Consider the following 18,292-nt stretch of genomic DNA (forward strand, 5'->3'; position numbering starts at 1 on the left):
TCTCATAGAACCCACTTCTGGTCTTATTGATTTTCTCTATTGTTTTCATATTCTCAATTTCATTTATTTCTGCTCTAATCTTTGCTATTCCTTTCCTTTTGCTTGCTTTGGGGTCAGTTTGCTGTTCTTTCTCCAGTTCTTCCAAGTGGACAGTTAATTCCTGCATTTTTGCCTTTTCTTCTTTTCTGATATAGGCATTTAGGGCAATAAATTTCCCTCTTAGCACTGCCTTTGCTTTCTCAGTTTTGATATGTTGTATTTTCATTTTCATTTGCCTCGAGATATTTACTGATTTCTCTTGTAATTTCTTCCTTGACCCACTCGTTGTTTAAGAGTGTGTTGTTGAGCCTCCACATATTTGTGAATTTTCTGGTGCTCTGCCTATTATTGATTTCCAACTTCATTCCTTTATGATCTGAGAAAGTGTTTTGTATGATTTCAATCTTTTAAAATTTGTTGAGACTTGCTTTGTGACCCAACATATGGTCTATCTTTGAGAATGATCCATGATCACTTGAGAAAAAGGTGTATCTTGCTGTTGTGGGGTGCAATGTTCCATAATTGTCTGTTAAGTCTAGCTCATTTATTGTAATATTCAAATTCTCTGTTTCCTTATTGATCCTCTGTCTAGATGTTCTGTCCATTGATGAGCGTGGGGAATTGAAGTCTCCAACTATTATGGTAGATGTGTTTATTTCCCTTTTCAGTGTTTCCAGTGTTTGCCTCATGTATTTTGGGGCATTCTGGTTCGGTGCATAAATATTTATGATTGTTATGCCTTCATGTTGAATTGTTCCTTTTATTAGTACATAGTATCCTTCTTTGTCTCTTTTAACTGTTTTACATTTGAAGTCTAATTTGTTGGATATTAGTATAGCTACTCCTGCTCTTTTCTGGTTGTTGTTTGCATGAAATATCTTTTCCCAACCTTTCACTTTCCACCTATGTTTATCTTTGGGTCTAAGATGTGTTTCCTGTAGACAGCATATAGAAGGATCCTGTTTTTTAATCCATTCTGCCAGTCTGTGTCTTTTGATTGGGGAATTCAGTCCATTAACATTTAGTGTTATTACTGTTTGGCTAATACGTTCCTCTACCATTTTGCCTTTTGTATTATATATATCATATCTGATTTTCCTTCTTTCTACACTCTTCTCCATACCTTTCTCTTCTGTCTTTTCGTATCTGACTCTAGTGCTCCCTTTAGTATTTCTTGCAGAGCTGGTCTCTTGGTCACAAATTCTCTCCGTGACTTTTTGTCTGAGAATGTTTTAATTTCTCCCTCATTTTTGAAGGACAATTTTGCTGGATATAGGAGTCTTGGTTGGCAGTTTTTCTCTTTTAGTAATTTAAATATATCATCCCACTGTCTTCTAGCTTCCATGGTTTCTGTTGAGAAATATACACATTGTCTTATTGGGTTTCCCTTGTATGTGATGGATTGTTTTTCTGTTGCTGCTTTCGACATCCTATCTTTCTCCTTGACCTCTGACATTCTAACTAGTAAGTGTCTTGGAGAACGCCTATTTGGGTCTATTCTCTTTGGGGTGCGTTGCACTTCTTGGATCTGTAATTTTAGGTCTTTCATAAGAGTTGGTAAATTTTCAGTGATAATTTCTTCCATTAGTTGTTCTCCTCCTTTTCCCTTCTCTTCTCCTTCTGGGACACCCACAACACATATATTTGTGTGCTTCTTATTATCATTCAGTTCCCTGAGCCCCTGCTCAAATTTTTCCATTCTTTTCCCTATAGTTTCTGTTTCTTTTTGGCTTTCAGATGTTCCCTCCTCGAGTTCACTAATTCTATCCTGTCTCTTTAAGTCTACCATTGTAGGTTTCCATTGTTTTTTCATCTCTTCTACTGTGTTTTTCAATCCCATAAGTTCTGTGATTTGTTTTTTCAGACTTCCCATTTCTTCTTTTTGTTGATCCCATGCCTTCTTCGTGTCCTCCCTCAATTTATCGATTTGGTTTTTGAAGAGGTTTTCCATTTCTGTTCGTATATTCAGAATTAGTTGTCTCAGCTCCTGTATCTCATTTGAGCTATAGATTTGTTCCTTTGACCGGGCCATATCGTCAATTTTCCTGGTGTGATTTGTTATTTTTTGCTGGTGTCTGGGCATTTATTCAGATTTCCCTGAGTGTGAGACCCAGCAGGTTGAAAGACTTTCCTGTGAAGTCTCTGGGCTCTGTTTTTCTTATCCTGCCTAGTATGTGGTGCTTGTCTGTCTGCGGGTTGCACCTGCAAAAGACGTTGTGGCTCCTTTAACTTTGGAAGACTCTCGCTGCTGGGTGTGTGGTGGAGACAGAGGAAAGGTTGTAGGTTGGTTTTAATGGCTTCAAATTCTGAAGTCCTGGGATCTGAATTCCTTGAGAGAGGGACTCCACCTGAGTTGCATTTCACCCGTCCCTCGGGGAAAGTTCAGGTGGTAGAGAGCCCTGAAAGCAGCCTGTTTCTGCCTTTGGGACAGTTGTCACCTATGTAATCCCAGCTCTGAGCCCAGAGGCAATGAAGCCTCCATAGAAACAGCTGCAGAAGGCTCTGTTTCGACCCCTTTCCTCTTTTTCAGTTAGCTGAATTGGCGATTTCCGCCTTTATCAGTTTTGCCTGAGCTGAGGGCCTATTTTTAGTAGTCAGAAGTTGTTCCTTAATGCCACTATTGGTGTTAGGTTGGGCTCAGTCTCTACTACTGTTGGAGACTCTTTCCTTTCCCTCCAGGAAGCCGCCTGTTGGGGAGGGGCGCCAGCCGCGGCGGCTTGGGGAACTGCTGTTCCGAGGCTACCAGCCGGCCTGGGAAGCCGTGAGTGGGGGAGGGTTGCCGGCCGCCGCGGCTTGGGGAACTGCTGCTCCAAAGCTCCCAGCCGGCCCAGGAAGCTGCGTGTGGGAGGGCCGCCGCCACTTGGGGAACCGTCGATCCAAGGTTTCCAGCCGGTCCGGGACGCCGTGTGTGTGGAAGGGGCTCTGATCACCGCGGCTTGGGGAACCTGATCCAAAGCTCCCAGCCAGCCTGGGAAGGAGGAAGGGAGGGGCTCCGGCCGCCAGCCGCCTCGGCCTTGGGAAGCGTGCGCCTCTTGGGGACCTCACCGCACTGGAGTCTCTTAGCTGGCCCAGCCGTACCTGAATGGGGTGCGCTGTGTGTCTGGTCTCTGTTGTGGCTCCGGGAGCTGTCCTGTACTGTTTCTAGTTCTTTAGTAGTTGTTCTGGAGAAGGAACTAAGACCCGCGCGCCTTACTAAGCCGCCATCTTCTCTGGAAGTTTATCCAACATTCTTATTTTCTCAATCTTATTTTTTTTAAAAACTTTTAAAATTGTATATAGTATAACATATATGCAAAGCAAAGAAATAAAAAGGCAATAGTTTCCAAAGCACTTTCAACAAGTGGTTATAGGACAGATCCCAGAGTTTGTCATACGATCCTTTCATATTTTCCCTTCTAGCTGCTCCAGGATATGGGAGGCTAGAGGGCTTAAATTTTTTTTTTTATATCACAGTCGATTTTTTTTATTCTTTTTTTTTGTGAAAAATAATATATATACAAAAAAGCTGTAAATTTCAAAGCACCACCGTTAGTTGTAGAACATATTTCAGACTTTGACATTGGTTACAATTTCACAAGTTTAGGTTTTTACTTCTAGCTGCTCTAAGGTACTGGGGACTAAAAGAGATATCAATTTAATGATTCAGCATTCATATTCAGTTGTTAAGTCCTATCTTCTATGTATAACTCCACTATCTACTTTGATCTTTCCATCCCTCTCTTTAAGGTTGTTTGGGCTATTGCAATTCTAAATTTTTGATATTAGAAGGGTCTGTCACTAATATGGGGTAGGGAGATGGAACTATCTGAAGTTCTGGAAAGTCTGGGTTAGGTTTCAGGACTTACCTGGAACAGGGACCCATCTGGAGGTTGTAGGTTTCTGGCAAGATACTCTAGTGCCTGGAACCCTCGTGGAATCTTATATATTGCCCTGTCAGTCTTATTTTAACTTGCATGTTCCTGATTACTAATGAATTCAAGATCTCTTTAAATTCTGGTTCCCCTTTTGAGTTTCTTCTTAAAATTGTCTCTTTTATACCCACTGTCTGTCTTTATTTTGGAGGTGTAGGTGTTATATGCAGGATTTATCTTGGTTTATTTTAGATTTTAGTTCTTCCTGGTATTAGAAATACAACTGTCTCTTTCTCACAGACTGCTATCTGCCTGATAAGTTTCCTTCATTGATTAGAAGCTCTTAATTTTTAAACTCGTCAATATTTTCTGTTAAGGTTTGTGGTTTGGTAACTTTAAGATGTCTTTCCCTTATGTAGAGCTCAAATTCTCAAATGCTTTATCTTTGGTTTAGGTCTTCAGTTTATTTGAAATTCAAATCTATATGTGGTGTTAGGGATCTATTTATTTACTTAATGGTCATGTATCATTTTTTCAACGTCAAGCTCATGCTTTTGAGGGGAAGCAGAAAGAAAAGAGAAACTTGGGTGGACAAGGGGTTTTGCAGGAAATGAATTGTCCTTCCCTTATCTTCCTTGTTTCGGTCTCCTGAGAAACTACTTTCTAGAAGTCTCATTAAATTTGAGAGAAAATGCTGAAGATTACCCAATTTGTGTTTTCAAGAAAAGAATTAGTTATCTTAGTTGACATACAGTGTTCAATTTTTAAATAATTAATGTTTAATGTTGAACATATTGATTTTATCCTTTGGTTTAAATTAATAGGTAATTAAGCTTCTTTTGGGGGGGCAAAGAGATTTACTTAAGAGTGGTTTATAAAGATTTGATGGTGGATATCTTAAAAACCTTTCTGATTTTTAGGTGATTTACTAAGTAACCTGTTGCAGAGTCCTAGTTCAGCCAAACTGTTGAATCAACCCATTCCCATCCTTGATGTGGAGAGTGAGTATATCTGCTCCCTGGCCTTGGAGTGCCTGGCTCATCTCTTCAGTTGGATTCCTCTGTCTGCCAGCATCACCCCATCCCTCCTTACCACCATCTTCCACTTTGCCCGCTTTGGCTGTGATATCCGGGCCAGAAAGATGGCATCAGTTAATGGCAGCAGCCAGAACTGTGTGTTGGGTCAGGAACGTGGCCGGCTTGGGGTTCTGGCTATGTCCTGCATCAATGAACTCATGTCCAAGAACTGTGTGCCTGTGGAATTTGAGGAGTATTTGCTGCGGATGTTCCAGCAGACTTTCTACCTCCTGCAGAAAATCACCAAGGAGAACAATGCCCACACAGTGAAACGCAGGCTAGAAGAGCTCGATGAGAGGTAATGGAAAGAGGTAGGGCCGGTTGTGCCCTGAGAAAGGGCCGTGAGTTCATCATGTTGTGCTGCATAGTGTCTCTAATCCTCTTTGATTTCAGAATCTGGGGCTTCTGGTGAGGAACGGAAAGGTAGGTGTGTATCAGTAAGTCTGAGTTCAGCTGCAAGGGCTAGGGCGGTTAAGGGAAAGAAGCTGAGTTTAAAAAGTAACTGTGAATTGTGTAGGTTTGTTGTCTCCCCCCCCCCCCCCCCATCCATCTCCCATCCTCCCTACCCTTCTTCCCCCTTTTCCTCACTATCTGCCTGCAGGTCTGAGGTGGTACAGGAACCAACACTGCTGCTCATACAAAGCCAAGAACAGGAGAAAAGAGGGCCGTGGAGGTACAGGAGTTAAAATCTGCCCTTTCTTACTTGGTGTTGCTGGTCAGGTTTTACTGTTTGATTTTTCCCAAGTGAATATCTTACAGGGTATAGGAATGTCGTCATTATTGTGTTTTACCTAGGCAAGTTTTCATCAGAAGATAAGAGAGATGTTCAAGTGGGCAGGTGACAGTGTGCACACAATTGTGTTTCTTTGTTTTTGTCCTCTTGAATAGTACCTAAGAAATGCATCTACCTTTTTTTTTTCTTAAAACATTCTGAAAGATGCATCTATCACAACAGGTTGAGGCACAGTTTATTTCCTTTGCAGATGATGTCATTTTTGTATCTTACAACTTTCACAAACATGATGATACTGCTATTTAAAAGCAAGAGGGAATATTGGAAAGTTATATTAAGTGCATTCATGTTAACTGTGTTCAGAAACTTCAAGTGGACATATTATATTGGATTAGTAGGGATTTATAGATTGCCTGGCAGCTGCAGTTGTTAATATGTTAACCAACTTTCCTTGAATTTTTTTCTGTTGTTCAACTATATGGAATTAAGCCATTTTCTTTGCCTTAGCATATAGCAGAATATAAAGACAAGTGCCTAAAGTCAAGAAGGTTTTATTGCTTTTTAAATTTGATGTTTTAATTTTTCTAAAGTTAAAAAAAAATGGTACGTAAGATTATTTTTGTTTGGTTCATAATAAACAAGCTTTCTGTGAAATTCTTTTAGAAAATCACAAGAGATCTCATCTGATATGATAATGCTAATAGCTTTCTATATGAATTCAAGGGTACTGTTTTTGAACATACAATTTTATGTCCTTTTTAGGTTTAATTAAGAAAGATTGTATTTTCTTCATCTGTTAAAAAACATCTAGCTGCTTGTGAAAAAGCATCAGATATCATTTGTTTTGTCTTTTACTTGTAGCATAATGTACTCACCCAGTCTGTAACTGCTGACATTCAGGCGGTGTAGAAATGTCATTGTGGATTATCTGTGTACTGATTTTGTTATGTGTAACTTTTGTGCTCTTGGTTTTGTATTTTAATGCTATGCTTCCATTTGCCCTGTGAAAGCTGAGAGGTGCCTGGAAGCAGAAAGGTGACATAAACAATACTGCGTGCTTGCTTCCCAGCTATTGAGTCCCTTACCACTAATTCTAAACAGCTAAGTCCATTCTCAGTTGTTTAGGAACTGCTTAACCCAGGCCCTTTGCCTTCTCTTCACTACTGCCTTTTTCTAACTTTCTACTGTTCATTAGCACCTGTACCAGAAGGTGGGCAAGGGAAAGAAAATGAGGTGATATAAAATCCATAGTTGTAGCTATTGACCAGTCCTGTTTTTTATTGATTTTTTAAAATTGGGTTGCAGATTAAAATAAAATTGAGATTGCTAGATATTTTACACATGACTTCTCTTTGTTCTTATATGGGTGGTAGGAACTTACTTGAGTACCTCTTCCTAGAGAGCAGTGAACTGGTTGACAAATTGGGATATCCATATACAAATATAATGTAAAAAATAAGCTGAATGAGGAATAAGGAGCTCCTACTCTTGAGTGTTAGTGATTGAAGAGGTCAAATTAATTTTAGTGCCTTATTAGTGTTATTCTAGTAGTTGGCCCCTTGATTCACAGAGATAGTTATTCTCCTTATACAAATTACATTTTTTTTAAAGCTGCAGATAAACTTATTTCTCTGTGTGTGAGGCAGCCATATAGGGTCAGATAGGCAGGTTGGCTACCCTCAGGGTGATGTGTCACAGGAATCATATGGGAAATTTTATTTCTGGGCCAGTTTTGTTCTTTTGAGGGATAGTTGTCTTCTTCCCCTTTATTATTTCACACATCTCTGCTTTAAAAAAAATAATAACCTTTTGTAATTATGAGATTCAGAATTGCTTTTAGCCATTATTTAATTTTTGGCCAAGACCTAGTATATCTTTTCATTTTTTATTGGTCTCTAAAATGTGGTTGATGAAGGTATGTCCATCTCATTTTCTAATCACCTTTTGGTATTTAGGGGCTTAAAATGACAGTTTCTGAAATGTGAGAGTGATGATGTGCTGTGTATTTAATAACAAAAAATCTCTTATCCTTGCAGCTGTGACCCACACTCTTCTGTGAAATGTTTTGTGAATACAAATGAACTGGGGTTCATTGTAATGTGAGCAGAAAGAGCAGCGGATTGGGAGTGGATGATGATAGTCCCTTTCTGCCTTGAGCTGGCTGAGTGACCTTGGACCAGTCACTTTATCCAGTTGGGCCTTGGTTTCCTCACCTGTATGCTGGAAGCCCTAGACTCAATTTTCCCTAAGGCCTTGCAGCTCTAACAGACTTCCTCCCTTATGTTTGAAATCACTTTTAGAATGGATTGGGATGTATGTTTAATTAGCACCAGGAGCCAGAGGGTAGGGAAGAAAGTGAACATTTAGGTTGCCAGCCTGAATATGTCTTTCTTGGATGCCAAGCCCTTTGAATAGTTTTGTTTTAGTTTTGTGTTTTTAGCACATTTATTTTGATATTTTGGCCTCCTAGCAAAGAAAACTAGCCTTCCAGGTTTCCCAGATTGAAGTGATACACATGATCTGCCCATCAACCTTTTTGCACCATTTCCTTTCACTTAATTTGGTCTTATCACTAATGAATTAGAAAATATGAGAGCACTAGTGAATAAGAAGCCTTCATAGATAGTGTCTGAGGATTAAAGTTGCTTTTCTGCTATGTTTCAGGTGGTAATGGAATGAAGGGTTGCCTGACCTGTAGGTAATTGTTGCAGGCCTTTATGTTTTTAATTGAAAATACATTATAAATCCATACAGTTCTTTACTGAAAGAATTTGAATTGAATTTAACTTCTCTTTTAAGGCAATGAGTAGGTTTCTTATTGTCACTTTTTGTCTTGTCTCATTTAGCTACATTGAGAAATTTACTGACTTTCTGCGACTCTTTGTGAGTGTTCACTTAAGAAGAATTGAGTCCTACTCCCAGTTTCCCGTGGTGGAGTTTTTGACGCTCTTGTTCAAGTACACATTTCATCAGGTAAAGCACCAGAATTGCCCTTCCCTTCAAAAGAATAAAAGTCTGCCTAGTTATTTTCAGGGGATTTATTTTCATTTTTATTTCCCAAACATTTGTACAGTGCTTTCTTTGTGAAAATCAATATATTTAATTTTCATAACAACCCTAGAAGGTAGGTACCATTATTACTGTCATCTCCATTTTATAGACAAACCGAGGCACAGAGTAAATAACTTGCTCGGAGTCAGACATTTAATAAGTGGTGGAGCCTGGATTTGAACCCTCAAAGTCTGTGCTGGTAACCACTATTGTGTTAAAAAACCTAAAATATATAGAAAAAGTCTGGAGGGCCTTTAGTTCTGTAACTGTCACTAAAACTTCCCACAAGAAGAAAATATATAGAGAAGTTTGCAGGAGTTAAGTTTTGGTGGTGTCCAATTTTTCCTATTCATCAAATATTTTTGGAGCCCCTGTTATTTCAGGAGCTAGGCACATTAACTCACCCAAGCAAAGTTCTTGCCCTCCTGGTGTTTACATTACATTGCTCCAGTAATAGTAATAGTAATAGTAATAATAATAATAAATATATACATCTTTTTCAGCAGCTTTATTGAGGTATAATCTACACACCATGAAATTTACCCATTATAAGTTTACAATTTAGTAAGTGATATTTAGTAAATTTGTAGATCACACAGTCCAGTTTTAGAACATTTCTCTCATGCCTAAAATTTCTCTTTTGCATTTTTTTAAAATAAAATTTTTAATGAAGTATAACACATATGCAGAAAAGTTCATCCTAAGTGTATTGCTTGATGAATTTTCCCAAAATGAATGTGCCACTCAAGAAAGAGAACATTACCAGCATCCCACAACCCCCCCGCCCCGAGTCTTTTTCTACGTTTCCTCCCTTTTCTCCAAGATACCCTCAATCCTGACTTATAACACTACAGATTAGTTTTGCCTGTTTTAAAACTTCTACAAATGAAAGCACAAGATATATTCATATTGTCTGCCTTTTTTCATTTCAACATTATGTTTGTAGGTTTCATCTGTGTTATGTGGCTGTAGTTTTGTTTAAGTCGTTATCTGGCAACACCTCATTTTACCCGTTCCACTGCTGATTTGGGTTGTTTCTAGATTTTAGTGATCCAGTATCATGTTACTGTGAACATCCTTGTACAAGCTTTTGGAGTACATATATAGCTCTTTTAGTTAGCATGTACTAGCTAGGAATGTCACTGCTAGACCACTGGGGCCATCTCATTTTAAAAACAAACTTCTCTTTGCTTAAACTACTAGTGTTATGGCTTAATGAAGCTAAAGAGGCAAGAGTTTAGGGTGGAAAGGGTACATGTATGTGATAGGGAATTTGAAACAAGGGTCTAGCATGAAAGCTAGCCTTTCCCAGGGAAGTGCTTGGCATATAAATAAAAATAAGAGTACCCATGGTAAGGGTGAACCATTCTTGGGCGATAGGGGTGGAAAGACAGGTAGAAGGGTCCAGATGTCTGATAGAAAAGTCAATGAGAGCAGAGTAAGAAGGAAAGCAAGCAGAGCTTACCAGGCCAAGACAGAATAGAGGAGGTGATGAAGAGATTGTTGGAGGGTGAGGATGTAAGAAAGAGGCATCAGAGGTGTGAAAGTTTCGAGATGCATCCAGAGAAATCTTAAAGGACACCAGGAAAAAAGAAGGTTTTAGGAGAAGTGTGTAATAAACACCTTAGGATAAGTGTAGCACAAATGAAAGAAAGATAAGAGTCAGTTCTGAAGTCAGAAGAAATGGGTTTGGGAAAATGGAATGAAAATGTTGATATTTTGCTCCTTATGCAAAATGAGATCTTTTTGTATATATGGTATAGAAGAAAGCCAAAAAAATATTTTCAAGTGTTCATGTCTTTAGGTCTACTTTTTTGAACTTGGACCCCAAAATTCTGTGTTTGAGCTCTTTTTTTAAATTTTCAAAGTAGAATTTAACAGGTAGTTACAGAACAGATTTCTTTCTTTTTTAAATTTAATTTTCTATTTATTAAACATACCAACATACTAACACAAACAATATTACCATATGATCATTTCTTGATATATAATCAATAACTCACAATATCATCACATAGTTGTATATTCATTATCCTGATTATTTCTTGGAACATTTGCATCTATTCAGAAAAAGAAATAAAAAGAAAACAGACAAAAGTCCATACATATCAGACTCCTTACCTCTCCCTTTCATTGATCACTAGTATTTCAGTCTACTATATTTATTTTAACATTTATTCCCCGTTATTTATTTATTTTTAATCCATATGCTTTACTTGTCTGTCAATAAGGTAGATAAAAGGAGCATCAGACACAAGGTTTTCACAATCACACAGTCACATTGCAAAAGCTTTATCATTATACAATCATCTTCAAGAAACATGGCTACTGGAACACAGCTCTACATTTTCAGACAGTTCCCTCCAGCCTCTCCATTACGCCTTAACTAAGAAGGTGATATCTATATAATGCATAAGAATAACCTCCAGGATAACCTCTTGACTCTGGAATCTTTTAGCCATTGACATTTTTTTTTTTTTTGTCTCATTTCGCTCTTCCCCTTTTCAGTTGAGAAGGTTGTCTCAATCCCTTGATGCTGAGTCCCAGCTCATGCTAGGATTTCTGTCCCACATTGCCAGGAAGGTCCACTCCCCTGGGAGTCGTGTCCCATGTAGAGAGGGGGAGGGCAGCGAGTTTGCTTGTCGTGTTGGCTGGGAGAGAGAGGCCACATCTGAGCAACAAAAGAGGTTCTCTTGGGAGTGACCCTTAAGGCCTAATTTTAAGTAGGCTTAGCCTATCCTTTGTCAGGTTAAGTTTCCCCAAGATTGGGGACTGAGCCTATTGCTTTGGTTGTCCCCACTGCTTGTGAGAAAGAATATCAAGAATTCTCCACTTGGGGAAGTTGAGTTTTCCCCCCTTTCTCACCATTTCCCCAAGGGGACTTTGCAAATACTTTTTTATTCACTGTTCATCACTTTGGAATTTATCGGGGCATCACTTACAGAACAGATTTCAAGGTGGAATGGTATGGGTTACCATTCCACATTTTCAGATTTTTCCTTCTATCTGCTCTGAAACACTGGAAGCTAAAAGAGATTCCGTTATAGTTGTTCAGCAGTCATGCTTGTTTGGTAAATCCTGTTTTCTCTGTTATAACTCCCTGCCTTTGACCCTACTCCAATCTACAAGGGTTATGCCCAATTCTAACTTTTTCATGTTGGAAAGGGGTATCAGTAATACAGAATGGGGGATAGAATTAGTTAATATTCTTAGAGAGGTGGCCTCTCTGGGTTTCAGGATTTATCTGGCCCAGGAGCCCTCTGGAGGTTATAGGTTTAAGGAAAGTAAACTTAGTATGTGAAACTTTTGTAGAGTCTCAGAGCCGTAGGTGTTCTTCAGGTTAATAGGAATGTTGTTAGTTGGGGTCTGGCAAACCATGGCAGTTAGCACTACTAGCTGAAGCCTGTGTAAGGGTAGCCTCCAAAATAGCCTCTTGACTCCATTTGAACTGTCTTAGCCATGGATACCTTTTTTCTTTTTTGGGGACATGATCCAGGAATCGAACCTGAGTCTGCAGCATGAAAGGTGGGCATTTTAACCACTAAACTACCTGTGCACCCTGATACTTTTTTTTGTTACATTTCTTTACCCCCTTTTAGTACAGAAGGTATTTTTGATCCCACAGTACCAGGGCTGGACTCAACCTTGGGAGTCAAGTCCCCCGTTGTCGGGGAGACTTTCACCCCTGAATGTCATGTCCCATGTAGGGGGTTGGATAAAAATTTTCCTTTCAGAGTTGGCTTAGAGAGAGGCACATTTGAGCAACCAAAGAGGTTTCCTGGGAGCAACTGTTAGGCATAATTATAGGTAGTCTTAGCTTTTCCACTATAGAAATAAGTTTCATGAGGGCAAGCTTCGAAATAAACTGCTTGGCTTATTTTCTTGGGAGTCCTTAATGTTCGGGAGAGTATCAGGGGTTTCCCAGATGGGAAAATTAATATTTCCATATTTTTTGTCCAGTCTCTCAAGAGACTCTACCAATACTTTTGAATTCCCAGCCCACCGTAGTATTGAAACTCCAGTATTAAACTAAACTATACAGAATTACAAGGCCTCTTTCTCATTCTGGACTCCATATGATGGCGTTAAATGAGCTATCCAGTCAGATTGATTTAGATTGTGTGTTACAGAAAATTTGGGTTTTAGACGCAATAAATCTCTCTGCCTTTGGTCCCATACAGTAGGTGAAGCTCTGGAGTACCTACACTGTCATCTTTTGCCTTGTATTCTGATTTACCTTAGTCCCAACCAAATCAGCTTCTTGTTTTTTTTTTTTGCATTGTTTTTTTGTTTTGTTTTGTGAACTATAACATATACAAAAAAAGCAATAAATTTCCAAGTCAATTTTAACAATTAGTTGTAGAACAGATTTTAAAGTTTGGTATGGAATATTGTTCTATGATTTTTTGTTTTTTCTTCTAGCTGCTCTAGGATACTGGAGACCAACAGAAATATCAATATAATGATTCAGCAGTCATACTCATTTGTTAAGTCCTATCTTCTCTGTTATGCTCCTACTCTTTAAATAACATATATACATAAGAGCAATAAATTTCAAAGTACATTGCAGCAGTTAGTTATAGAACAAATTTCAGAGTTTAGTATAGGTTACAATTCTACACTTGTAGGTTTTTATTTCTAACTGCTCTAAGGTACTGGAAGGTAAAAGAAATATCTGCATAATAATTCAGCACTCATACTTATTTGTTAAACCTGACTTTCTCTGTATAACTCCACCATCACCTTTGATCTTTCTCCCATTCTTTAGTGTTGTTTGGGCTGTTCCTGTTCTTACTTTTTCATGTTGGAAGGGGCTGTAGATAATATGTGATAGGGGGGTGGAAGTAGTTGATATTCTGGAGAAGCTGGCCCCTCAGTATTTCAGGACTTATCTGGTCCAGGAAAACATCTGGAGGTTATAGATTTCTGGAAAGTAATCCTAGTGCATGGAACCTTTGTAAAATTTTATATAATGGCCGAGGAATTCTTTGGGATTGGCAGGAATGATCTTGGTTCAGCTTCGTTTTCTATCTCTAATTGAAGCCTGATCTCTTTTTTGTTACTTTAACTGTTATCATATGTAGCAATGCTGACTTTTAGAGCTGCAGAACTCCAGCTCTGAATCTTACATGTCACAGAGCTACTCACAGTTCAGGGAAATACCAGCTTATACACATATAGCTCAGTGTCTCAGCATCAAGAAATATACTTACAACTTTGGACTAAGTATGGCTGCTGTAAGAGTTTACAATCTAGGCTCCAGTTTTCTTATAAGTATTTTCTGAAAGAAACTTTAGCCTATTTGTTCTTTTGTTTCTGTCTTATTTTCACAACATATTATCCCTAAGTTTCATTCAGTTCATTGCTTGCCTCATGACATCATTCTTTTTTGTAGCTGCACAATATGTATAACATCACAGTTCGCCATTCTGCTTCTCAGTCATTACCCTTCTATTGGGCATCATGGATAAACAAACTATGTCTTTCAGTGTCCTCACTTGGTTGTACAATCAGCAGCATTCTCAACTTTAGAAATTTTTCAGTGGTCCAAAGAGTCGAAGAGCCGATAAACATAGCCTTCACCAAGTATCAAATCAAAACCTCCCCTAATCACTTGTCCCTCCCTCCCAATTATTCACCCTGGTAGTGCTGTGGTATGTTTCTTCCTACTAACTTAAGTCCATAGTATGTAATAATAATTTTCCCCCTATATCCCTATATTATTGACTCTTTGTACAAGATGAAACCTTTGAAGGAATTCATGTGAGAACTTACTTATAATCCTATAGTTAATCAATGGGATACATAGTACTATGCATCCCCTTTAAATAATATTTACCTTCAATATGGTAGTGTTACTTATAACCCCACTAATTAGCTACCATCGCTTTTGTCTGTTCCCTTGCATTTAAGTTCAACCTCATTGGGTAACCTTTCCCCTGTCTCTGGTTTCTGTGTACCTTGAGGTCTACTATATTCTACAGTGTAACCTCTGAGAGTACCAGAGTCATAATAGCGAAATCATACAGTATTTGTCCTTCTGTGTCTGACTTATTTCACTCAGCATTACGCCCTCAGGGTTCATCCATCTTGTCATACGCTTCAGAACATTATTTCATTTTACTGCTGCATAATATTCCATTACATGTATATACCACAATTTGTTTATCCACTCATCTGTTGATGGGCACTTGGACTGTTTTAATCTTTTGACAGTTGTGAAAAGTGCCGCTGTGAACATTGGTGTGCAAATGTCTGTTTGTATCACTGCTTTCAGCTCTTCTGGGTATATATTGAGTATTGGTATTGCCGGATCATAGGGCAACTCAATATTTAGTTTTCTAAAGAACTGCCAAATTGTCTTCCATAGTGGCTGTACCATAATACATTCCCTGTCAGCAGTGAATAAGTGTTCCACTTTTTCCACATCCTCTCCTACATTTCTAGTTTTCTGTTTGTTTAACAGCAGCTATTCTTATAGATGTGAGGTGATAGCTCATTGTCGTCTGATTTGCATTTCCCTTGTAGCTAATGAAGGTGAGCATCTCTTCATGTGCTTCTTCTAGCCATTTGTATTTGCTCTTCGGAGAAGTGTCTGTTTACATCCTTTCCCCATTTTATAATTGTATTGTTCTTTTGTTGTTGAGCTGTATAATTTCTTTATGTATACAGGATATCAAGCCTTTATCTGATATGTGGTTTCCAAATATTTTCTCCGGTTGAGTTGGCTGCCTTTTCACCTTTTTGACAAAGGCCTTTGAGGTGCAGAAGCTTTTGATTTTAAGGAGTTCCTATTTATCAAATTTTTTCTTTTGTTGCTTGTGCTTTGTGTGTAAAGTTGAAGAAGCTACTTCCTATTCCTAGGTCTTGAAGATATTTCCATATATTTTCTTCTAGGAATTTTATGGGACTAGCTCTTATATAGTCTTTATCCATTTTGAATTAATTTTTCTATAGGGTGTATGAGCTCTGTGTACTTTTATCAGGTCTGTGTACTTGAACAAGTCCTTAAAAACTTCTGTATATTTCAGTTTTACACCTAAGATGATTATCTGCTGCGAGCATCTTTAAGGTCTTTCCCAGTGCTCGTCTTTTAGAACTCTTCACCTAGAGTTCTATGTCTGTTAGTTTTCCATTGAACTGAAAGTGGTGACTTGATGTTTGGAAAAAAGAAACAGATGGTGGTCATAAGGCAAACAATGAGCTGTTTTCTTCCTCATTCTTCTTGGAGGTTACAGTCAGCTGAGTTCCCTTTTTGTCCTTTTGTACTCTTGTGTCTTCCTTTATGGGGGGTAGGTTGTGGATTGGTAGTAGGTGTCTTTGCAGTCCAGCCAGAATTAGATTTTCAGCTTTGGGAAGTAGATGGGCAGGAGGCTGTAACATCTTTAGTCCCAGTTTACTTTTGGGTATGCAACCCTTTGTTGGAGTGGCAGAATGGAGAAAAGATAGCGGGGTGCACTCTAGGATCAGAGACTAGTGGTAGGGGAGCTCTTTGCACTAAGATTTAAGAATAAGAAAATTCTCAAGATAAAGCTTCTAAGTTCTCACATACTAGCAGCATGATCTTATTTTATCATGGTTTTCTCTGTAAGATGGAAAAAGTGGTTTTCCTTTTTCTTGTCTAGAGGGTTATGAGTTTTCCAGTATTTTTGCCTTTTCTTTCTGAAATTCATTGAAACTTTAGTGGTGGTAAACATTTAAAAATATATATATGTATTTTTTCAATCTACTCAATTTATTTTGACATTTGTTCCTCCTATTAGTTATTTATTTTTAATCCATATGTTTTACTCATCTGTCCATAAGGTAGATGAAAGAAGCGTCAGACACAAGGTTTTCACGATTGCACAGTCACGTTGTGAAAGCTGTATCATTATACAGTCATGTTCAAGCAACATGGCTACTGGAACACAGCTCTGCATTTTTAGGCAGTTCCCTCCAGCCTCTCTGTTCAAAGTGATAGCTGTTTAATGGGTAAGAATAACCTCCAGGATAACCTTTCAACTCTGTTTGGAATCTCTCAACCATTGATACTTTGTCTCATTTCTCTCTTCCCCTTCTGGGTTGAGAAGTTGTTCTATCCCTTGGTGCCAAGTCCCAGCTCGTTGTAGGATTTCTGTCCCACATTGCCAGAAAGGTTCATACCCCTGGGCGTCATGTCCCACGTGGAGAGGGGGAGGGCAGTGAGTTTGCTTGTCGTGTTGATTGAGGGAGAGATGGCCCGACGCTTCTTGCCTACGGATCCTCAGCCTCCATGGCTTTGCCTCTGAAGTTATGTTTCCTCCAGTGTGTCCCTTCTCTTAGCCCCCCAGTCCAAACTGGCAGGGGCTCTGTCTATACAGGTCCCACAGCACTGTCGTTGACTTTCGATGCAGTAGCCTTGGATCATGCCCATCAGACATACGGAATTTCCACAAATCCTTCCTGGATAACTCCGTGTCCAGTCTTGGCTTTCTCTGAGGTGATGGCTGACTGGGTCCATGTTTGGTTAAAACCTCATGTGGGGCACTATTCTCTGGGTTCTCCCCTCCTGGAAGCCCAGAATTTTCCAGAGCCTCAGTTTCTGGTTTCTTTGTACCCAAGAGTTCAGTTCTCATCTGATCTCTTTCCTGTCGCATTCCCTGTAAGCTGCGAGGAGAAACCAGACTGTGCTTTCCGCATTGAATTTGCAGACCTCTTCTGCTAAATTTCCAAGTTCATGCCTTTGAAAATCTGCCTTCCAGCCAAAGCCACTGGTCAATTTTACCAGATTATCTGCTGTTTTAAAACAAGGATTGCCTTCTTTGCAGTTTGCGGTAACACACGTGCCTCCTTTCTGTTTAAGGCCTCATCAACAGTTTCTTCGGAGTCCACATTTCTACCAACAGTCTCTTCCAACATTCTAGGCCTTCTCTGTCAAGTGCTTCTGTTCTAGTTTGCTAGCTGCTGGAATGCCATATACCAGAAAGAGAATGGCTTTTCAAAGGGGAATTGAATAAGTTGCTAGTTCACAGTTCTAAGGCCAAGAAAATATTCCAGTTAAAACCAGTCAATACACATGTCCGATCTAAGGCATCCAGGGAAAGATACCTTGGTTCAAGAAGGCCGATATAGTTCAGGATTTCTCTGTCAAATACGAAGGCACGCGGTGAACAGAGGCAAGATTTCTCTCTCATCTGGAAAGGCACATGGCAAACACAGCGTTAACTGTGAGCTTTGTCTCCTGGCCTCCTGTTTGATGAAGCTCCCTGGGAGGCGTTTTCCTTCTTCATCTCCAAAGGTCACTGGCTGGTGGACTCTCTGATTCTCCTAGCTATGTCATTCTCTGCTCTCTCAGAATCTCATGGCTTTCTCTCTTGTCATGCTCTAGGTTTTTCCAAAGTGCTTCTTCTTTGAAAGGATTCCACTAACCCAATCAAGACCCACCTGGAGTGGCTCTTAAAATATTTTTAATTTGACTTTTTTTTTTATTACTATTAGAACAGTTATAGAAAGACTGTGTAGAAAGTATAGATGTCACATGTACCTTCCTCACATAGTTTTCCCTATTATTAACACTTTGT

The 18,292-nt window shown here is 39.0% G+C and overlaps 1 protein-coding gene across 3 annotated transcripts in view; it reads left to right on the forward strand.

Annotated features, from left to right (window-relative positions):
* Positions 1 to 18,292, forward strand: part of XPO6 (exportin 6) — a 173,759-nt gene that overhangs the window by 107,358 nt on the left and 48,109 nt on the right. For all 3 annotated transcript variants that reach the window (XM_077141443.1, XM_077141444.1, XM_077141442.1), the window contains 2 exons: positions 4,811 to 5,264; positions 8,546 to 8,672. In XM_077141443.1, the coding sequence (XP_076997558.1) occupies positions 4,811 to 5,264; positions 8,546 to 8,672 (581 nt within the window). The remainder of the gene's footprint in view (positions 1 to 4,810; positions 5,265 to 8,545; positions 8,673 to 18,292) is intronic.

This window comes from Tamandua tetradactyla, chromosome 23 (genome assembly GCF_023851605.1).
Source record: "Tamandua tetradactyla isolate mTamTet1 chromosome 23, mTamTet1.pri, whole genome shotgun sequence".
In the NCBI taxonomy this organism is placed as follows: Eukaryota; Metazoa; Chordata; class Mammalia; order Pilosa; family Myrmecophagidae; genus Tamandua; species Tamandua tetradactyla.